The 18,984-nt window shown below is 43.4% G+C and overlaps 1 protein-coding gene across 1 annotated transcript in view; it reads right to left on the reverse strand.

Annotated features, from left to right (window-relative positions):
• Positions 1-5,105: 5,105 nt before the first annotated feature.
• The window catches only part of smad7.S (SMAD family member 7 S homeolog), a 29,565-nt gene continuing 15,686 nt past the window's right edge, over positions 5,106-18,984 (reverse strand). The window contains exon 4 of the mRNA XM_018244598.2: positions 5,106-6,438. Coding sequence (XP_018100087.1) covers positions 5,900-6,438 — 539 coding nt within the window. The 3' untranslated portion in view covers positions 5,106-5,899. The remainder of the gene's footprint in view (positions 6,439-18,984) is intronic.

The following is an 18,984-nucleotide window of genomic DNA, read 5'->3' on the forward strand; positions in this document are numbered from 1 at the left end:
TATCCCACAGTCACACTCCCTTCCCAAATACTATTATCCACTGTTACTATAGGCACCATCTCTCCCTACTATACCTGCTATCCCACAGATACACTCCCTTCCCAGAGACTATTATACACTGTTACTATAGGCACCATCTCTCCCTACTATACCTGCTATCCCACAGTCACACTCCCTTCCCAGAGACTATTATCCCACTGTTACTATAGACACCATCTCTCCCTACTATACCTGCTATCCCACAGTCACACTCCCTTCCCAGAGACTATTATCCCACTGTTACTATAGACACCATCTCTCCCTACTATACCTGCTATCCCACAGTCACACTCCCTTCCCAGAGACTATTATCCCACTGTTACTATAGGCACCATCTCTCCCTACTATACCTGCTATCCCACAGTCACACTCCCTTCCCAGAGACTATTATCCCACTGTTACTATAGACACCATCTCTCCCTACTATACCTGCTATCCCACAGTCACACTCCCTTCCCAGAGACTATTATCCCACTGTTACTATAGGCACCATCTCTCCCTACTATACCTGCTATCCCACAGTCACACTCCCTTCCCAGAGACTATTATCCACTGTTACTATAGGCACCATCTCTCCCTACTATACCTGCTATCCCACAGTCACACTCCCTTCCCAGAGACTATTATCCACTGTTACTATAGACACATCTCTCCCTACTATACCTGCTATCCCACAGTCACACTCCCTTCCCAGAGACTATTATCCACTGTTACTATAGGCACCATCTCTCCCTACTATACCTGCTATCCCACAGTCACACTCCCTTCCCAGAGACTATTATCCACTGTTACTATAGGCATCTCTCCCTACTATACCTGCTATCCCACAGTCACACTCCCTTCCCAGAGACTTATCCCAGGAGAGAGAGGGTGCAGCACATACATAAGGTGTAGTATAAGGAATATCCAGTATAGAGTGAAAGGAGTCACATATTTGTAGCAGAATTTTCTCTCCTACTGACTGGGGGGATTACGACAGCGCTCAGATATTCTCAGGGAAATGCCAAAGTAAATGTTCTGCTCAGCGAGTGTTGCTGCACATACAGTAAATGTGTCACCTTACGGCTAAGGTGCTGGTTGAAATTTTTTTTTGCACCAGAGACAAATTATTTTTGGGAGGGGGGGGGGTAGGGATACCATCCTTACTGGTGCCCCCTTTAAAAAATGATATAAAACAAGAAATGTATATAAAGGTGAGCCCATATACAGTGTATTTGTTACCATGTCAGCCCAGCCAGAAATCCACACACGGTGACTATTAGTTAAATGCTTTCTGCAGACTGCACTGATTTTTAAGCAGCTGCGCAACAGGTCCCTATACTGATTCTCAATCTGCCATACACTGCAGCATGCGGATTTTATATCTTGCCAGGGTTTCTCTCAGTAGCAACTATAAGTGGCTGCTCCTGCTGAATTGTAAAGGAGACGCTAGGGGTTCTTTATGGTTTACACTGCAGTGTTGGAGTGCAGGGGTTTGTTGGGGTACAAAAGAGTAGTGATTGACAGTTCTCCCTGAGAATACAGGGAAACCCTCCATCCTTTATGTGAGAGAATGATGGAACGGATTGCTGTCTCTGGTTCATGGCTTGTGAGTGTGGCGACTGTTTTTATGGGATTGAGTCAGAGAACATTGTTCAGTATAAAAGGAAGAGAAATTTCCTTGTAGCTCCTGCACCTCCCCATTGTGAAATGAAAAACTGGAAACCCACAATATTTGAGCCTCTGCTGCTGGTGGGGACAGGCCTGCGCTGCTGCAAGTCGGCACTGGAATCCGACTAAATCTTTTAATGACCCACAACTATGTAGTAAATTGTTTTGTTTCCCTGGCGGAAGCCTTGCAGAGCCGTCATTGTGTCATAAAACAAGTATTAAAGCTCACAAAAGAGAGATTAGACAGGAAAAAATGTGTATGGGGAGGGTCCTCTTTAATTATGAAAAAAATCGGTTGAAAATGTGTTTGCTGCAGGTCTAGTAGCCCATAGCAACCAATCAGATATTTGCATTCTGACCAATAAGCGCCACTTGCTGACCTTGTAGCTATGGGATACTAGACCAGGTACATAGTTTGTAGTTTTTTTATTCCATTATCCCCTTGTGCTTTGATGAGTGAGCAGACATAGAGTTTGCTGTTGCTCTGAGTCGTTCCCATGCAGAAGTAGGTGAAAATGAAAATATGCAGAAGCTGTGAAAATTCAGCAGGAACGCACTTGTCTGGCTGTCTGTCTCCCCTGTGTCCAGGTGCCTGGAAATTTCTCTCTGATAAAGATCTTCTAGATCACAGGGAGGAAAATGTTGCAAGACTTCTTGGTAACATGCCTACATTTTACATTTAAAAAAGAAAATTCAAATTCTACCAGATTTCTAGGGTCAGCGACCCCCAGCAACCAAAAGTACAGTACAGTAATATCATTCATTATTATCTTATCATAATCTTTCAGCATGGAGTGAAAGTAGTCAGTACTCTATTATACAGATAGAATCTCAGCTGCCATAAAGCAGGACAGGACTGCTGCTTACAATGGGGATCAGATAGGATCTGTGCAGCCACTGGGACAGAATGTTCTGTTATACAGATAGCTAGAATCTCAGCTGCCATAAAGCAGGACAGGACTGTTGCTTACAATGGGGATCAGATAGGATCTGTGCAGCCACTGGGACAGAATGTTCTGTTATACAGAATCTCAGCTGCCATAAAGCAGGACAGGACTGCTGCTTACAATGGGGATCAGATAGGATCTGTGCAGCCACTGGGACAGAATGCTCTGTTATACAGATAGATAGAATCTCAGCTGCCATAAAGCAGGACAGGACTGCTGCTTACAATGGGGATCAGATAGAATCTGTGCAGCCACTGGGACAGAATGCTCTGTTATACAGATAGCTAGAATCTCAGCTGCCATAAAGCAGGACAGGACTGCTGCTTACAATGGGGATCAGATAGGATCTGTGCAGCCACTGGGACAGAATGTTCTGTTATACAGATAGCTAGAATCTCAGCTGCCATAAAGCAGGGCAGATCTGCTGCTTAGCATGAGTATCAGATAGGATCTATATTGAGAAATATGTCATTTTATTGTAGAGTATAATTTCCAGCATCATATGGCAAAAGGAATCTCTTATGCATTAGACCCAAGACATAAGAATAAAAACATTTCCCATTCCCACCTCTCCCCTGGAACCCCATAAGAAACACACCAGACATGTCAGAATTTTTTTTTGTTTTTTTTAATTTGGCATTTTGTTATTTGCATTTATATTAAGCAAAGTGCATCTTTTTAATTTTTCTCGTTTATACACATTGCACAATATATAAATAATGATGCTTATAAAACGTCTTTTATATTTACAAGTAATAATATATTTATATATATATATATATAACATAAAATACAATTTTTTTTAATAAATCTCAGGGTTTTTTTTTTTTTCAAGGAGTCCATATTTTTTTGTTGTTTTGCGAAACTGTTTTTTTATTTGAATTTCGCTTTTTTTTTTTTAAATTTTCCAAAGCACTAGGATGCGTTAATTTCCAAAGAGTGCCTTTTTCTTGATCATTTAAACTTCGGGATTTAGAAAAATAGCTTATGTTAAACATGCTCACTGAGCTAGGAAAATGCTAAAGTTACCACACTCCATGTATGATAATAAGAGGAAACAATAACAACAACAAAAAATGAAATTTAACCCTTCCCTGTGCATAACGTGTACCTTATAAGGAGAAGAGCGTATAGAGCAAATACTGTATGTTTCATCTCAGACATATTCATGAGTTACTTATACACTGTGTCATTTAAAGAAACAAAGGCAAAGGAATATTTCCCCTTGCAGGGTTGTGGGCCTGGGAGGATAATCCCTTACTCATATGGTCTTGTTATTGAATTTTGGTTTCCAATGGCTAAGGGCAGAGACACACTTGGAGTTTCGAGGAAATTTAGTCGCCCGGCGACAAATGGGCAACATCTCCCGAACTGCCTTCCCGTCGGCTAGAATGTAAATCCCTGGCAGGATGGCACTCAAATCACTTCATTTTCCGAAGTCGCCCGAAGTTGCCTTACGCGGGTAAATTAAGACGACTTCGGGAAAACAAAGCAATCCGAGTGCCATCCTGCCAGCAATTTAGATTCTAGCCAATGGGAAGAAATTGCGGGAGATGATTCCGCCCGAAGAAGAGGCGATTTGTCGCCAGGCGGCTGATCTCCCCGAATCTCCAACTGTGTCTCTGCCATAAAAGTCCCATCATTCTTCAATGTATAATCAAAATAAAGAATGGCGGGAGTTGTAGTTTGGTTCTACATCACATTTGTGTTACGGTGGGATGTAAAACCAGCAACCAATCAGGTTTCCCTAGAATTAAATCTAAAGTCAGGACCGTATAACAAATACAAAAAAAAAAAACAGGGGCGCCTCGACCATTCCCTATTTTCTTAAACCATAAGGGATTACCCTCAGCCACACCCTGTATTAAAATTCAGGAAATCAAGGAATTAACTTGTTTGGCGTGAAGCCGTTAAAGGAGAAATCAACCCTAATCTTAAAAAAACCCTACAACCCCCTACCCTACATAGACCCCCTCCCTAAGTGTTACCCCGGGCAAATGCCCCTCACAAGTTTTACTTTCCCCCCAGTGCAGATTCAGGCATCGGAGTTCACGGGTGCCATCTTCTTCCCTTTGGTGGCGCACGCGCAGTTGGAGCAATTTTCTGTTTTGTGCCGAAACTCACGAAAATTGCCCAAGCGCCAGTCTCATTCCGAAGATTACCAAAGAGAAGAAGATGGCGTCCGTGAACTCCGATGCCTGAATCTGCACCGAGGGGTAAGTAAAACTTGTGAGGGGCATTGCATTTTTTTAACTTTAGGGTTTAGTTCTCCTTTAAGGGCCGTTCCTGAAATTCGGATTCATCACAGAATATACACTTGCAAAAAAAAAAAATAAATAACTTGTTTCCACCAAGGGGGCTGAAATAACACGGAGAAAGGTCAGTTATCCTGTAACGGTCTGTTTAAAACAACAAACCACGTGTCCTGACCCAAGACATTGCATTCTTTTTATCTTGTTTTTTTGGGGGGGGGGGGGGGGCAGGTAACAATATGGCAGTTTTTTTTTTATTGGTTTGGTCTTTATCGGGACATAGGACGACAGATCACTGCAAAACCTCGGAGGAGCTTTGTCAGGAGTGGAGCTGCGTGAAATGTATAATTACCAGTCGTGAATAAAAGACATTGGTCTGAAGAGTCTGCAGTGCTCGTTTCGCTATAGGACAGCAGAAATAGTAGCGCAGCAATCTAAGGTGCCTTTATTATTATTAGTATTGTCCTTGTTGTCGCCTAGCAACAGCATCAGCATCCTTTCCCTGTTATCCCTGCAATGGACAAGCCAATAAAAGCATCTAAGATGTTGCTTTAAAGTCGCCCAGAATACTTGATAATGGTGCCAGGCAGCTGTTGCCCGTAATTAGGAGATGGGAGGCGTAGCAGTGGTCACCCATATGCAAACATAAAAAAATACTGAATTTAATTCTGCATCACTCAGCCCAGTCCTAAGCTCCTCCCCCCACCCACCGTCAAAAATATCTTCTGTTCATTGCACAAGAAAGCGGTCGATACCCACCCAAAAATAACATTATTACAAGCACACGCCACGCGTTGCCCGAGCACCCGTCCCCTACCCGGGGGCAAAGCTCGGCCTGAAGTCATTCACACGGGGAAGAATAGAAAAAAAACAAGAAAAGATCATTCTTGACATAAGCTATTTCTCAAAACGAACAATTAAAAGGTAAAAACAAGAGAAAGTCGGCGTGAAGAAGCAAGAACTCAGGAGGAAATATTAGCAGCAAAGTAGTTGAGAGTCCAGATGTCCAAGTCACCGGTTATTAAATATCACCTCCAGCCAACACGGGCAACTGCTGATAAACTGTCTCGTGTAACATTGGCCCCAGCCTTTGACGAAGCTTATCTGTACAGTAAATCCGGTCCATGGTTGTTGCATGAACTCGTGGTCATTAGGTCTCTGCAGACTGTAAGCCTTCTCATAGTCAAACACTTTGATGGAAAATCCAGGGAATACTTTATGGACCAATAACGTCCTAGAGTCTGGGTTGTCCAGTGTGGCCGACTTGATGAAGATGGGGTAACTGCTGCGGTTGTAGACCCAGATGCCGTCCACTTCCTTGGTCAGCTGGATGCCGTAGCCGATTTTGCTGCGGACCTTCTGCACCAGCTGACTTTTATTGTCCGAGTTCAACTGCCCAAGGCAGAAGCCGTTCCCTTGAGGTAGATCATAGAAGATATCCAGGGAGGGCTCTTGGACAGAATATAAGCGACCCACCCTCGTTTTCTCTTCCCAATACGCCACCACGCACCAGTGGGACGGGTCACCAGTCTCGTGAAGAAGTTGGGAATCTGTTGGGGTGAAAAGGAAAAAAGGATTAAAATCAGGAAACAACAAAGCATCATTATGGAAAATAGTTAATGATGGTTATGATTTTTATTGTCATTTTATTTCTAAATTACACAGCAAATAATTCACTCCACAATATAAAATTTCATTCCTAACCCAACAAGTGTATTTTTTAGTTGTAATATTGGTGTGTAGGTGCATCTCAGGTCATTTTGCCTGGTCATGTGCTTTCAGAAAGAGCCAGCACTTTAGGATGGAACTGCTTTCTGGCAGGCTGTTGTTTCTCCTACTCAATGTAACTGAATGTGTCTCAGTGGGACCTGGATTTTACTATTGAGTGCTATTCAAAAGGTGGCCATACACAGGGAGATCCACTCATTTGACAATGTTGCCAAACCACCGGATCTCTCCCCGATATGCACACATTAAGGTGGGCGATATCAGGCTGATCTGATTGGATCAGAATGGAGGCAAAATGGGCGGTTGGATCATGGGACCACATCGACGAACAGATGTGGCCGCGATCCAATGGGATTTTTTACCCTGCCCCATCGACATCTGGACGAGTTTCGGCCAGAAATCGATTGGGGACTACCCGTCGGATGGCCCCAGAGTGACTGTAGTCAGAGCACACAAAAGAGCCACAAAGCCCACAATTCATTTCAGGCATACTGTTTTGCTAAACGACAGCAAATCTGGTACGTCTCAAACTATAAATACAAACATACAGATAAAAGGACAATTCTGGGCACACAATACACTATATCATTCGATAATACCCAAAAGCCATGAATATCTTGTAAATGATATCCTTATAAACGGTGAGCAGTGATGTCATCAGTTATAAACGCTGAGTAGTGATGTCATTTCTGTCACATGACTCACTAAAACTTGTGTATTATAATAAATAAATTACCCCTTGTTGGAAAATATGAGGATATAAGAAGTCACCTCGGAGTTTCCATGACCCGTTTAAAAGCACTTGGTCTTCGACCTCGTGTTTTTATATGGTCATGAAACTCCTCGGTGACTTATAATATCCTTATATTTTATTATACTTTTTTTTCCGGAGCACAATAAAAGCCATTGAGCTTTACCACTTTTTTTTTTAATTGTAACTGCCAGCCTAATCCATGCTGCTATTTGGGCGTCCGGCTTTTCTGGTTTAGTTTTGAGGGGCCGAATGAAAAGGCAGGGTATTATCTGGTGTATGATTTATACGGAGCCTTTAAACGCTTCTTTCTGGAGCCTCGGTAATAAAAAGGTATAACTCAGACGTCAGATGAATTATAGATTTAACCGAGACTATTAAGTCTGTGGTTTGTAGTGTGCAGGGTGGAGACCGGAAGTCTTGTGTTTGTTAGTAAAAGTGCACTCAGCTTTTCCCTGCAACTTTCCTCCTGACGGCTACAGAGAGAATTCGGCACAGTACAGGGACTCCTTTAGTATTTGGTAGGGCCTGGGGGCATAACAAGTACTGCAGGGCCCCACTATTACACATATTATTAGGGTTCCACTGGAATAGCCAACGGCCTGCAGGTTTGGCACCGGTATCATTCCATAGTGCCGCCATCTTGCTTTTGACTCTTCCCAATGATAAATACTGCTCTTTAACACCCTGTTCAACATTAACTCCTTAGTGCACCCAGGCCTGTAACAGATGCATTAGGGCTTCATGTCAATCAATCATTGGATTTTATGCTAAATAGGGAGATTTTAGGCAAGTTATTATGTTTTTGGGTTTAGCAGAGTATCTGAGTGTGTGTGATAGGGGGGAACAAATATTCTGCATGAAATAAGCAGGAGGGATCAGACAAGCTTAGGGGTGCCTGGTCGTCTCACATACAGCCCCCCTCTCGGTGCCTCACACTTTGTTTCAAATATCTTTATCCCACTGAAACCTGGCACTGAAACGCAGCGAGCGGTGAAAGAGGGAAGAAAAAAAATTGTGGGGAGGGGTGTAAAGGAGGGAGCGGTGGGGGGGGGGGAGAAAGTGTGTTTAGGGAGGGTTTTTGTTGGTGCAATCGGATCAGGTTACCTTAACCTTTTGAAACTACACGACTTCCATGGAGAAAATTATTTATTAGTAAGGGGGGGGGGGATTCAATCACATTAAATAAAAAGCCATAAACAAAGTGATTATTAATAAAGAAAACCGGTGGATATGCACTTAATAACCAAAATCAATTCTGATATTGGAACCGCACAGACTAACGCACACAAAGGTGAGCACACGCCAGCCCCTCACAACCCCGCACACGCCAGCCCCTCACACCCCCGCACACGCCAACCCCTCATACCCCCGCAAACGCCAGCCTCTCACACCCCCGCACACGCCAGCCCCTCACACGTCAGCCCCTCATAACCCCCGCACACGCCAGCCTCTCACACCCCAGCACACGCCAGCCCCTCACACCCCCGCACACGCCAACCCCGCACACGCCAACCCCTCACACCCCCGCACACGCCAACCCCTCACACCCCCGCACACGCCAGCCCCTCATACCCCCGCACACGCCAGCCCCTCACACCCCTGCACACGCCAACCCCTCATAACCCCGCACACGCCAGCCCCTCACACCCCCGCACACGCCAACCCCTCACACCCCCGCACACGCCAACCCCTCACACGCCAACCCCTCACACCCCCGCACACGCCAGCCCCTCACACCCCCGCACACGCCAGGCTGAAGGGAAAAGGACATTTCTTAGAAAAAACAATAGTTTTCGGCTGCAAACAAAATAAATGCATTCTGAGCGAAAGGCAAAAAAAGAATAAGAAAAAAAAAGTTAAAGAAATGTGTATAAAGCGAGGCTGTAGACACCCTATTGAAAATCCTTAAGCTGCATTTTTGCCTTTCATCTCCAGGGCCCGCCTGTACACCCAGCAATTTTCAGACAGACGTCAGTAAGGAGAAGTTTTGAGATTATGGTAATTGCCTGCCTGATAAATTGCAGACTATGTGCTGCCTCTGTAACCCCTTCCTGCCTGGAGATGTACCACCAAACATAGATGTAAAAGATAACTCTGCACATACTCTATGGCAGCCCCCACTCACAAGGTCTGTAGGAAGGAATGTTCTGGGCGCACAGCGGGTTCCCAAACGGTCAGTTTGGTTTGTTTGGGGGGGGGGGATTTGTGGCAACTGCTTCTGCTCTCCTAGATATTCCTGGAACTATGGGGTTTAAAGGAGAACTAAATACCTCCAATAATAAAAAAAAATCCCTACCCACTACTCTACATAGTCCCTGCATTGTTGATTACCCCTGAAATTGCCCCTAATTTATTAATCACGTATCGATGCAGAGTAAGTGCAGCAAAGCTCATGGAGCGACATCTTCCGGCTCCTCTGTTTTCTTTGGGTCCTCTTCTTTTCCTTTGGCAATTTCCCGCACTTTTTGGAACTACGAACCGGAAGACTGATCCAACTGCGCATGCGCCAATACGGCGTTCACTTCCCGAAGAAGGCTGAAGAGCTGGAACATGGCGCCCATGAGCTCCGCTGCCTTTACTCTGCACCTATATGTGAGTAATGAATTAGGGACACTTTCAGGGGTGATGAACTATGTGGGAGGGACTATATAGGGTAGGGGATTTTATTATTAGGGGGTTTAGTTCTCCTTTAATGTAAGCAATATGGCAGCTCATGCTTCTACCTTAACAATATTGGAAAAAAAGGTTATCTGCATTGGATGTGTCAGGCCCAAATAGTCTCAATTCACAGTAAAAGGAGTCTCTTTCTACCCACTCCATCAGGCTCTTTTGTGCCAGAATTTTTTTTTATATATATTTGTTTTTGGGAGTCGGAGGCAGCAAAGAAAAGAAACCGTGTATTGACTCCACAGAAGTAAACTGTTCACCTTTCAGAATTCTGTTTGATCGCCGCTGAGGGACGGATCGGCCGCTTCCAGAATGAAACTAAAAATATTCTTTAAGAACCCACCAGAAATTCTTTCAGGTTTATTTCGTGTTTATTTTCGTTTCCTATTCCCACACCCAAACTTGAAAGAGCCCCTTCCAGGAAAGGAGGGGGGCGGGCGAGTGGAGGCCCCGGGCGTCGGTGTTTGCGCATGAATTAGTGGATCCCACATTACAAGAAGTGCCCGGGCCGCTTACAAAAGGTGTATTTAAATTGAGCGGCGCGTCCAGGCCGAGCCATTCTGGCGAGAGATGAAGAGACCATTATGGGAACACTGGTAGCAGTTCATGAATGAATCTCACCAGCTTTTTCAATGACACCAGGCCCAAAGACTCTTTTTTTTTTTTTGGCCAAACCAAATTTTTTTTTTAATGATTCGGAGCCAAAGTACACTATAAATATGTCGAGTAAGTTCCGTTCTGAGGGACTGGAGTGTTGACTGGGTGTCTAGTCATGAATCCCAAACAGAAAGCTACAACTGTGATTTGCTTATGAATGGCAATTCAATCTCCCCAAACGCCTTCCCTCACTCTGCGCCGGCTAAAATGAAAAAACAAAAAAAAAAAAAAAAAAAACGCTGGCGCTAATCACACACGGCGGTTTGTTTTTCGAAGTTGCATCACGAGTTCGGAAGTTTGCCGTGTGTGATTAGCGCCGGCTTTTTTTTATTTTAGCCGGCACAGAGGGACGGAAGGCGTTTGGGGAGATTGGTTGCTGCAAAGACGAGACGATTTTACTTTGACCGCAGAATACACAAATTTGATGAAAAAAGTTTGAATTTGATATTCTAAGTATTTTAATTCGATGGTCGAAATTCGAAGTATTTTTTACTTTGAAATTCGACCCTTGATAAATCTGCCCCTTAGCGTTGAAGAATGATAAAACAAACAGACAAGGATTACACAAAGAGCTTTAGGGTAGGGGCACACGGTGTGATTTCGCCGCGATTCTGCGCTAAGCGAGTTGTCGCTGCGTTTTTTAAGCCGAAATAGCTTTGCTAACTTTGGCGCTGGCGTCAATGCAAATCGCGGCGAAATCGCTGCGCTAATTCACACGCGGCGATTCGTTTTCTATTGTCGTCCGAAGTTGCCTCGCTGGGCGTTTCCGGGCGACAGTAGAAAAAGAATCGCCGCGTGTGAATTAGCGCAGCGATTTCGCCGCGATTTGCATTGACGCCAGCGCCAAAGTTAGCAAAGCTATTTCGGCTTAAAAAACGCAGCGACAACTCGCCCAGCGCAGAATCGCGGCGAAATCGCGCCGTGTGCCCCTAGCCTTATGCAAATGAGGGCTGCAAGCTGCTTGCCCTCCAGCCATAGGAAGGGGCTGCTTTATGCAGCAAGAATAGAAGCCTCCAAATCCAAAATAGGCATGAGTACTCCTGGGCCCTGCAGCAGGTAGACAGCAGGCCAAGGAACATTTATATGTGTGTTGAGCAACCATAGCCCTCCAGCTATACTAGGAGTAGCCATCACCCTCCGGCGACAAAGTCCAGCTCATTATAATGATTTCTTAATTGGTACAGTCTGTCTTAGAAACCTTCAGCCTATTCAGCAAACACACCCAAACGTATGAACTACTGAAGCATGCAAATCTAAAGGAGAGCCATACAAATGACTAATAAAGTAATAGGATATGCCATGTGGTTTAGCTGGCCTGTACCTTTAAAAAAAATGGAAAGAGAAATACCCTGTACAATCAGAAGTCAAAAAATCTGCTGGAAAAAGCTATTGGTAGACAGAGAGCTGAATAAATCTTACAGATACAATAAAAGCAAAGAGAGTCCAGATAGAAAACAAGATGGCTGACCTTAAATTCACTTCCTTATCTCAACATATATCAACACCAGGAAAAAAAGGAATGAACAGAAATATATGTGGGACACCCTCGCTTATCTGCATTTTTGGGTTTGTTAGAGGACTGGAAGCAGCCATGGCTGTTCTATCAAGATAGTGTCCTTCACAGACTCAGCAGGGCACTGGCTGCATTGTAAGGAAAAATGGCGGCACGCATGCCTGGTGTTCAGTGGTATAACTTGTCAACACAACACATCTCTCAGACAAAACAAAAGGCACAGCAAGATTAGTCACACAAACAGATACAGTCATCTAAATCTATAAACTGCACAGTTCCTTTAAGACATGGTTGCTTTCAGGGCACCTAAAAGAAGTTTGGCGGACATTTTTTTTGCCCCAGTAAGCCATATACAATGCTGTAGGCTAATGTTAATGGGAGTTGTAGTTCTTAAACAAACAAATTGCACACAACTTTTAGGGCAGAGACACACGGTCAGATTATGGGCGATTTAGTCGCCCAGTGACTAATCTTCCTGAACTGACTCCCGCCTGCTACAATGTAAATCGCCAGCGGGATGGCAATTGTTGCGCTTTGTTTTCCGAAGTTGCCGCACGAGGAAACTTCAGCGACTTCTGAAAACGAATGCTCCGAGTGCCATCCAACCGGCGATTTCGATTCTAGCCGGCGGGAGGCAGTTCAGAGAGATTAGTCGCCCCGAAGAAGAGGCGATTTATCACCGGACGACTAAATCTCCCCAAATCTGAGCGTGTGTCTCTGCCCTAAAGAAACAGAATTGAAAAGTATTTCTAGGCAATGGCTGCATTCCTCTCAATAAATTCCATCGCTACCCCCCCCCCACACACACACCGCCTTTTTTAGTTTTCACAAAATCTCCAGCCCGTCTGACACAGGGCAGCTCAAGGTCCCCATAGACACAAAGATTTTTCTTGCCGAACGACCGATTTTAGCCAAGTCCAACCAATCCTTCGAAATTATCGTCCAATCTATCTATGTTTGCAGGGCCAAGCAGGCAGCTCCCCTTTGTTTTCCTGCCAAATTGGTCTTTTTAGTTGATGGACAATTCGTACGATCGTTTTGAGATAATCGTGGTCTCACGATGACAATCGGATCTTTTAAAAATCTCAACATCTATGGCCAGCTTTAGGGAGTAGAGGGAAAGCAAAGAAAGAAAGAAAGAAAGAAAGAAAAAAAAAGCAGCAGCAGTCAGGTTGGAGACAGTATGCAGACTGAAAAAGTTAATCATTACTTGTGTCTGCATGTATAATCTAATCATTTCTCCTAAGCACATGTTCAACTCCCATCCACACGCACGATCATGCTCACACAAATATTCCCTCTCTGGCTTTCTTCTTAGGAAAACCCCAGACACATTCATATACCGTCGATGGACGATGGATGGAGCTGCTGTGTAGCCATGGGGCAGCCATTCAAGCACAGGATACACAGTAGATAACGGATAAGTACTACTATAGTTTATATAAACAAGCTGCTGTGTAGCCATGGGAGCAGCCATTCAAGCACAGGATACACCGTAGATAACAGATAAGTACTACTATAGTTTACATAAACACGCTGCTGTGTAGCCATGGGGCAGCCATTCAAGCACAGGATACACAGTAGATAACATATAAACAAGCTGGTGTGTAGCCATGGGGGTAGCCATTCAAGCACAGGATACACAGTAGATAACAGATAAGTACTACTATAGTTTATATAAACAAGCTGGTGTGTAGCCATGGGGGTAGCCATTCAAGCACAGGATACACAGTAGATAACAGATAAGTACTACTATAGTTTGTATAAACAAGCTGCTGTGTAGCCATGGGGGCAGCCATTCAAGCACAGGATACACAGTAGCTAACAGATAAGTACTACTATAGTTTATATAAACAATCTGCTGTGTAGCCATGGGGGCAGCCATTCAAGCACAGGATACACAGTAGATAACAGATAAGTACTACTATAGTTTATATGAACAAGCTGCTGTGTAGCCATGGGGGCAGCCATTCAATCACAGGATACACAGTAGATAACAGATAAGTATTACTATAGTTTATATAAACAAGCTGCTGTGTAGCCATGGGGGCAGCCATTCAAGCACAGGATACACAGTAGATAACAGATAAGTACTACTATAGTTTATATAAACAAGTTGCTGTGTAGCCATGGGGGCAGCCATTCAAGCACAGGATACTCAACAGATAACAGATAAGCTCTGTAGTATACAATGGGATTCTTCAGAACGTATCTGTACTCTATTGTGTATCCTGTGCTTGAATGGCTGTCCCCATGGCTACACAGCAGCTTGTTTATATAAACTATAATAGTGTTTCTATAGCAAGCACACCAGTTTTATCAGTGCAGGGCAACAGTATATTATATTGTCATTTCATTAAAACTCATTTTTTGGCGATACTGTTCCTTTAAAGGTTGGGCTCTACAATGTTTGTTTGGGCCCCATGCGCTACTACCACTACTACCACAAATATGGCATTTTCCCTCCTTTTAAAGACAGACTAATAATTCCAGCCAGTAAGCAACTATTTATGTCTGGATTCTGTCACCTATGCTAAATATATTATGGTGAAGGAAAGGAGCGACTTTCCTCATTAAGGTACATAAACTGCCATACCGATTGCTTCAACCTTGCCCTTCTCCTTAACCTGGAAACACAAATCATTCCTTAAGAAAGCAGTATGGCTAAGGGCTGATAATGCCACGGGAAAGACAAGTATGACTACAAATTATACAACTGGAGGAAAAGAATCCAGAAAACGAATGCTCTGTGCTTACTGAAAGTTATCCAGTTATACCACACGGTCTAAGAAAAACAATATGGCAGCTCCAGCCTTTGCACAAATACACATACAGAGAAGGAATGCTCTGTGTTCACGTTTTATATTTGAGTAACTTTAGCCCAAGTCTTCTCGCAGTTGCATACAAAAGCCTATTTAGCCAACACGGTCCCCTTTCATCTAGGCAAGTTAACAGCCATCAAATACTTCTTGTATGATTTAAGAGCAAAAGAAAAAAAAAAAATACCTTGCCTGGTAGAATATCTTTAAATGAAATGGAAGAGCTGCCTAATTACCTCCTTGCACTGTAATTTGAAACATGTGTTTGCACACAGCTGCCATGCCATCCAGCGACCATCAAACGCAAGCTCACTGATTAAACTGGTGTCACATCGATTCAGTCCAGATAATATATCTGTGGCTCTGCACACCGAGCAGGGGGGACTCTGGACTTTTTAGATTAAAACCTTTAATATTGGAGAAGCACGGAAGCCAGCCATTCCTGATCAAAACCACATTGCCTACCTCCCCATAACACAAATGCTACCATTTATTCGACTGCTCCAAGGGCATGGTATCCTTAAAGATGTTTAACATAGGGAGAGCGCTAACCTACCCAAAGCCCTGCCTCTTTTGTATATGCAAAACAGTTATCGCTGAAATAGCTACATTAGTAGCATTCTTAGGGTTCATGTTTGTACAGAAAATTCCTACAGGGTCCAAAGGAAGGATTCCCAGAAGAGTCCTGCTTGTGTTGTGTTGGGATCCCAGCGTCCAAAGTCATCATGAGGCCTTGAGCTGCAAACAAGAGCTGCAGAGCTAACAGTCTGCCCTATATACTTTAAAAAAAAAAAAAAGTATCTCTCCTAATAGGTAGCAAACAGTGTGCACAAGATACACCAACGTTTAACATTTTCCATAAGTGGGAAAATGCTCTGTGCACACAATACAACATGGCAAGCAACATGGCAGCCCTACGTGCATGTACAAACACAGCTATACAGAAAGCTACAATGCCCTTGTACCTTGAAGTTAAAGAACCATGAATATACTGTAAATTATATCCTTATAAACGTTGCTTAGTGATGTCATCGATTATAATCTGATTATATTATAATCTAATGATCTCATGACTATAATAAATAAAGTTCCTCCTGTTGCAAAATGAGGATATTAGAAGTCACCTCGGAGTTCCACGACCTGAATAAAAATACTCTGCCTTATGCTTTTATAAAGCCATGGAACTCCTCTGTAACTTACATATTATATCCTTATATTTTACAAGAGGGGGTACTAAGTTTTCTAAGGTCCTTGGGAAGAAAAGAAAGCAAGGGAGATAAAGCTGCCACATTGCTTTTCTTTTTATTCTAATGATTATTTAACTCTAGGAGACGCGTCTCACTCAGCTGCCCCCCTTCCCAGCCCCTGGCGGCTTGTGTGTGTGCTTTAGTCTCATTATAGGGAATGTCCTAGAGGGGCGTCTTGTCGATTTTACAGTCCAGGATAAGAAAACGTTTGTCTGGCTCTCTATGACTTAAGGGCTTTACTGATTAACTGTGCCTTTTGTTTTATCAAAGGGAAAGGGGAAAGGCTTGTTGTGTCCTCCCAGTTTTAGTCAATAGGCTGCAAAAGAACCAGTTGTTTTGTTTTCTTATTCACAAAAGCCAGTCCTGCAGACTAGGACAACTATGGGAGGACTTAAAACATGAATACATTATACTGAGAACTCTTGCCGAGTTGAAGGGGTGGTTCAGCATTAAGTTTACTTTTAATATACTATAGAAGACCAACTTTTCAGTTGGTCTTCCAATATTTCATTTGGATAGGTTTTTAATTATTGTTATTATTTTCATGCTTCTACTGACCCTTTCCAGTTTTCAAATGGGGGTCACTGACCCCATCTAAAATAATCCCCAAATACTCTGTATGGCTAAATCTTCCTATTCAGGCCTTCTACTATTCAAATTCCAGTCTCTTATACAAAACAATGCATGCAGTATAGGGGTGCAGTATAGGGGTGCTGAATTCAAAGCAACTGCTTGATAAACTTTATAGCTACTGACTAGGCCCCTGGAGAATAAGTTGGTAGTTTATTAGCCTATGTATGGGGGCAAACCTACAGCATGTCTGACTCATATCTCCCAGGAGGCAAATCTGAAAATTCCACTGGGTAAAGGTGGCCATACACGTAGAGATCAGATTGTTTGGCGATTCTGCCAAACGAGTGAATCTCTCCCCGATATCGATCGAATTGAGGTGGAAGATATTGGGCTGATCCAATCATGGACGATCGGATCATAATGTAGCTAATACGGGAGGTCATATTGCTAGACTGCATGTACGAATAGATGCACCCGCAATCCGACTGGGTTTTTAACCCTGCCAGATTGACATCGGGCCGTCTTTTGGGCAGATATCGATCGGGAAATCCCGTCAGAGGGCCCTTACACACGGGCCAATAAGCTGCCGACAGACGAGTCTTTTATAGTCCTGTGTATGTCCAGCTTTAGGCCTGTTGGCTAGCAGCTCCGCCATTGTGGGCTCTAAAGGACGGCATTTGAAGCACCCTAGCGTGCTTGCAGCGGCTATCCTTTTAAATGAATGAGGAATATTCTGGGGATCATTTTGTTCCTATGTGACCCACACGTGCATGCACCGTCATTAGTACTAAAGAGTTAATGGCAAACCTCCCATGTGTAGTACTTAGATCAACAGCCTATTCCAGCCTGGCTAACAATTAATGAACTCCAGAGAAGCCGAGGCTAGCAGGGGTTCAGACAAAAGTCAGTCACTGCTGCTAAAGCTATTGTTGCGGATTAGACTGTGGCTGCCCATAGTCTGGCCTCTACGTGTCATTAATCCCATGGAACAAAACAAGCCATTTAAGTCACAGAACAGCAAAGCCGTCCCACTGCGAGGAGGGAAAAACAGACAACTCTAAAGTGTGTTAATTTCACTCACTAACACAAAAAGAAACAAACACACACAGGCAACATCCATTCTGTCTGTGTAACAGTGCCCACCAATAGCATAATACAAGGAAGTCACATGATCAAGCACCATCTTGTAAGAATCTGTCCCATTGGTGGCCTTGCCCTCACATGGAAAACTACAAATGGCTGTTGCCTTCAACACTGTAGGCCCAAACCATAGTAGTAGTAGTAGCACCTTCCAGAGCTGCTTCCGACCATCACACACACACACACAAGGACATTAATAAACAACAGCTTTTCTATTAAATATCAACTATTCTTTCATGGAGGTAGAAGAGATATTAGTCTAATAGTCGAAATAAAGTTAAACCCAAGATAATGACATTGGGTGGGGACCCGTGTGAGACTCCTGCAGCCAAAGCAAAATTAGCTCTCAGCCAACACTTTCCTTGGCCTCAAACTTCAGGGAAGGAAGCAAAAGTCATGAAAGATCCTTTAGAAAAATGAGAGGGGGAAAAAAAAAAAAAACTCAACTCCAAAGCAGCTTAAACTAGTGGTGACCTCTGCTAATAAAATATATATATATTTTTTAAAATGCTACAAATAAAATAAAGTCCTCTGACGTTGAATAAAAGCTTTTATTATTCTCTTTCTTGAGAATGTTAAGTTTTTTGGCACCGTCTGCATAAAGAAATGATGTAATTTCCCCCTCCTCATTATTTCCTGTTAACCAACAAGGTGAAAGTTATTGCCACAATGTACTGCTCCTACCCCCTCCCCCTCCCAGGGCAATTAATGCGCCTTTTTCGCCCTATGGGAAGCTTGATGCTGATGCACTTTTAATTAGCGCTGGGGGCTTAGTTGTTGCTAAATATATCTGTTTTCTTCGATTTATTACGAATGTTAATAGAGGTTTCCTTTGCCTTCCTAATATTTCCCATGCCAGTCACTCTGCTCACTGATTTGCTTAAGGACTAAATTCTTTAAAGGGCTCAATTCTGTTGTAGTACAAACAGTGGGTATCAGATATTATAATCTTGGACCATAATGACAGAATGTTCTGTTATACAGATGGCTAGAATCTC

This window comes from Xenopus laevis, chromosome 1S (assembly GCF_017654675.1).
Source record: "Xenopus laevis strain J_2021 chromosome 1S, Xenopus_laevis_v10.1, whole genome shotgun sequence".
Taxonomy (NCBI): domain Eukaryota; kingdom Metazoa; phylum Chordata; class Amphibia; order Anura; family Pipidae; genus Xenopus; species Xenopus laevis.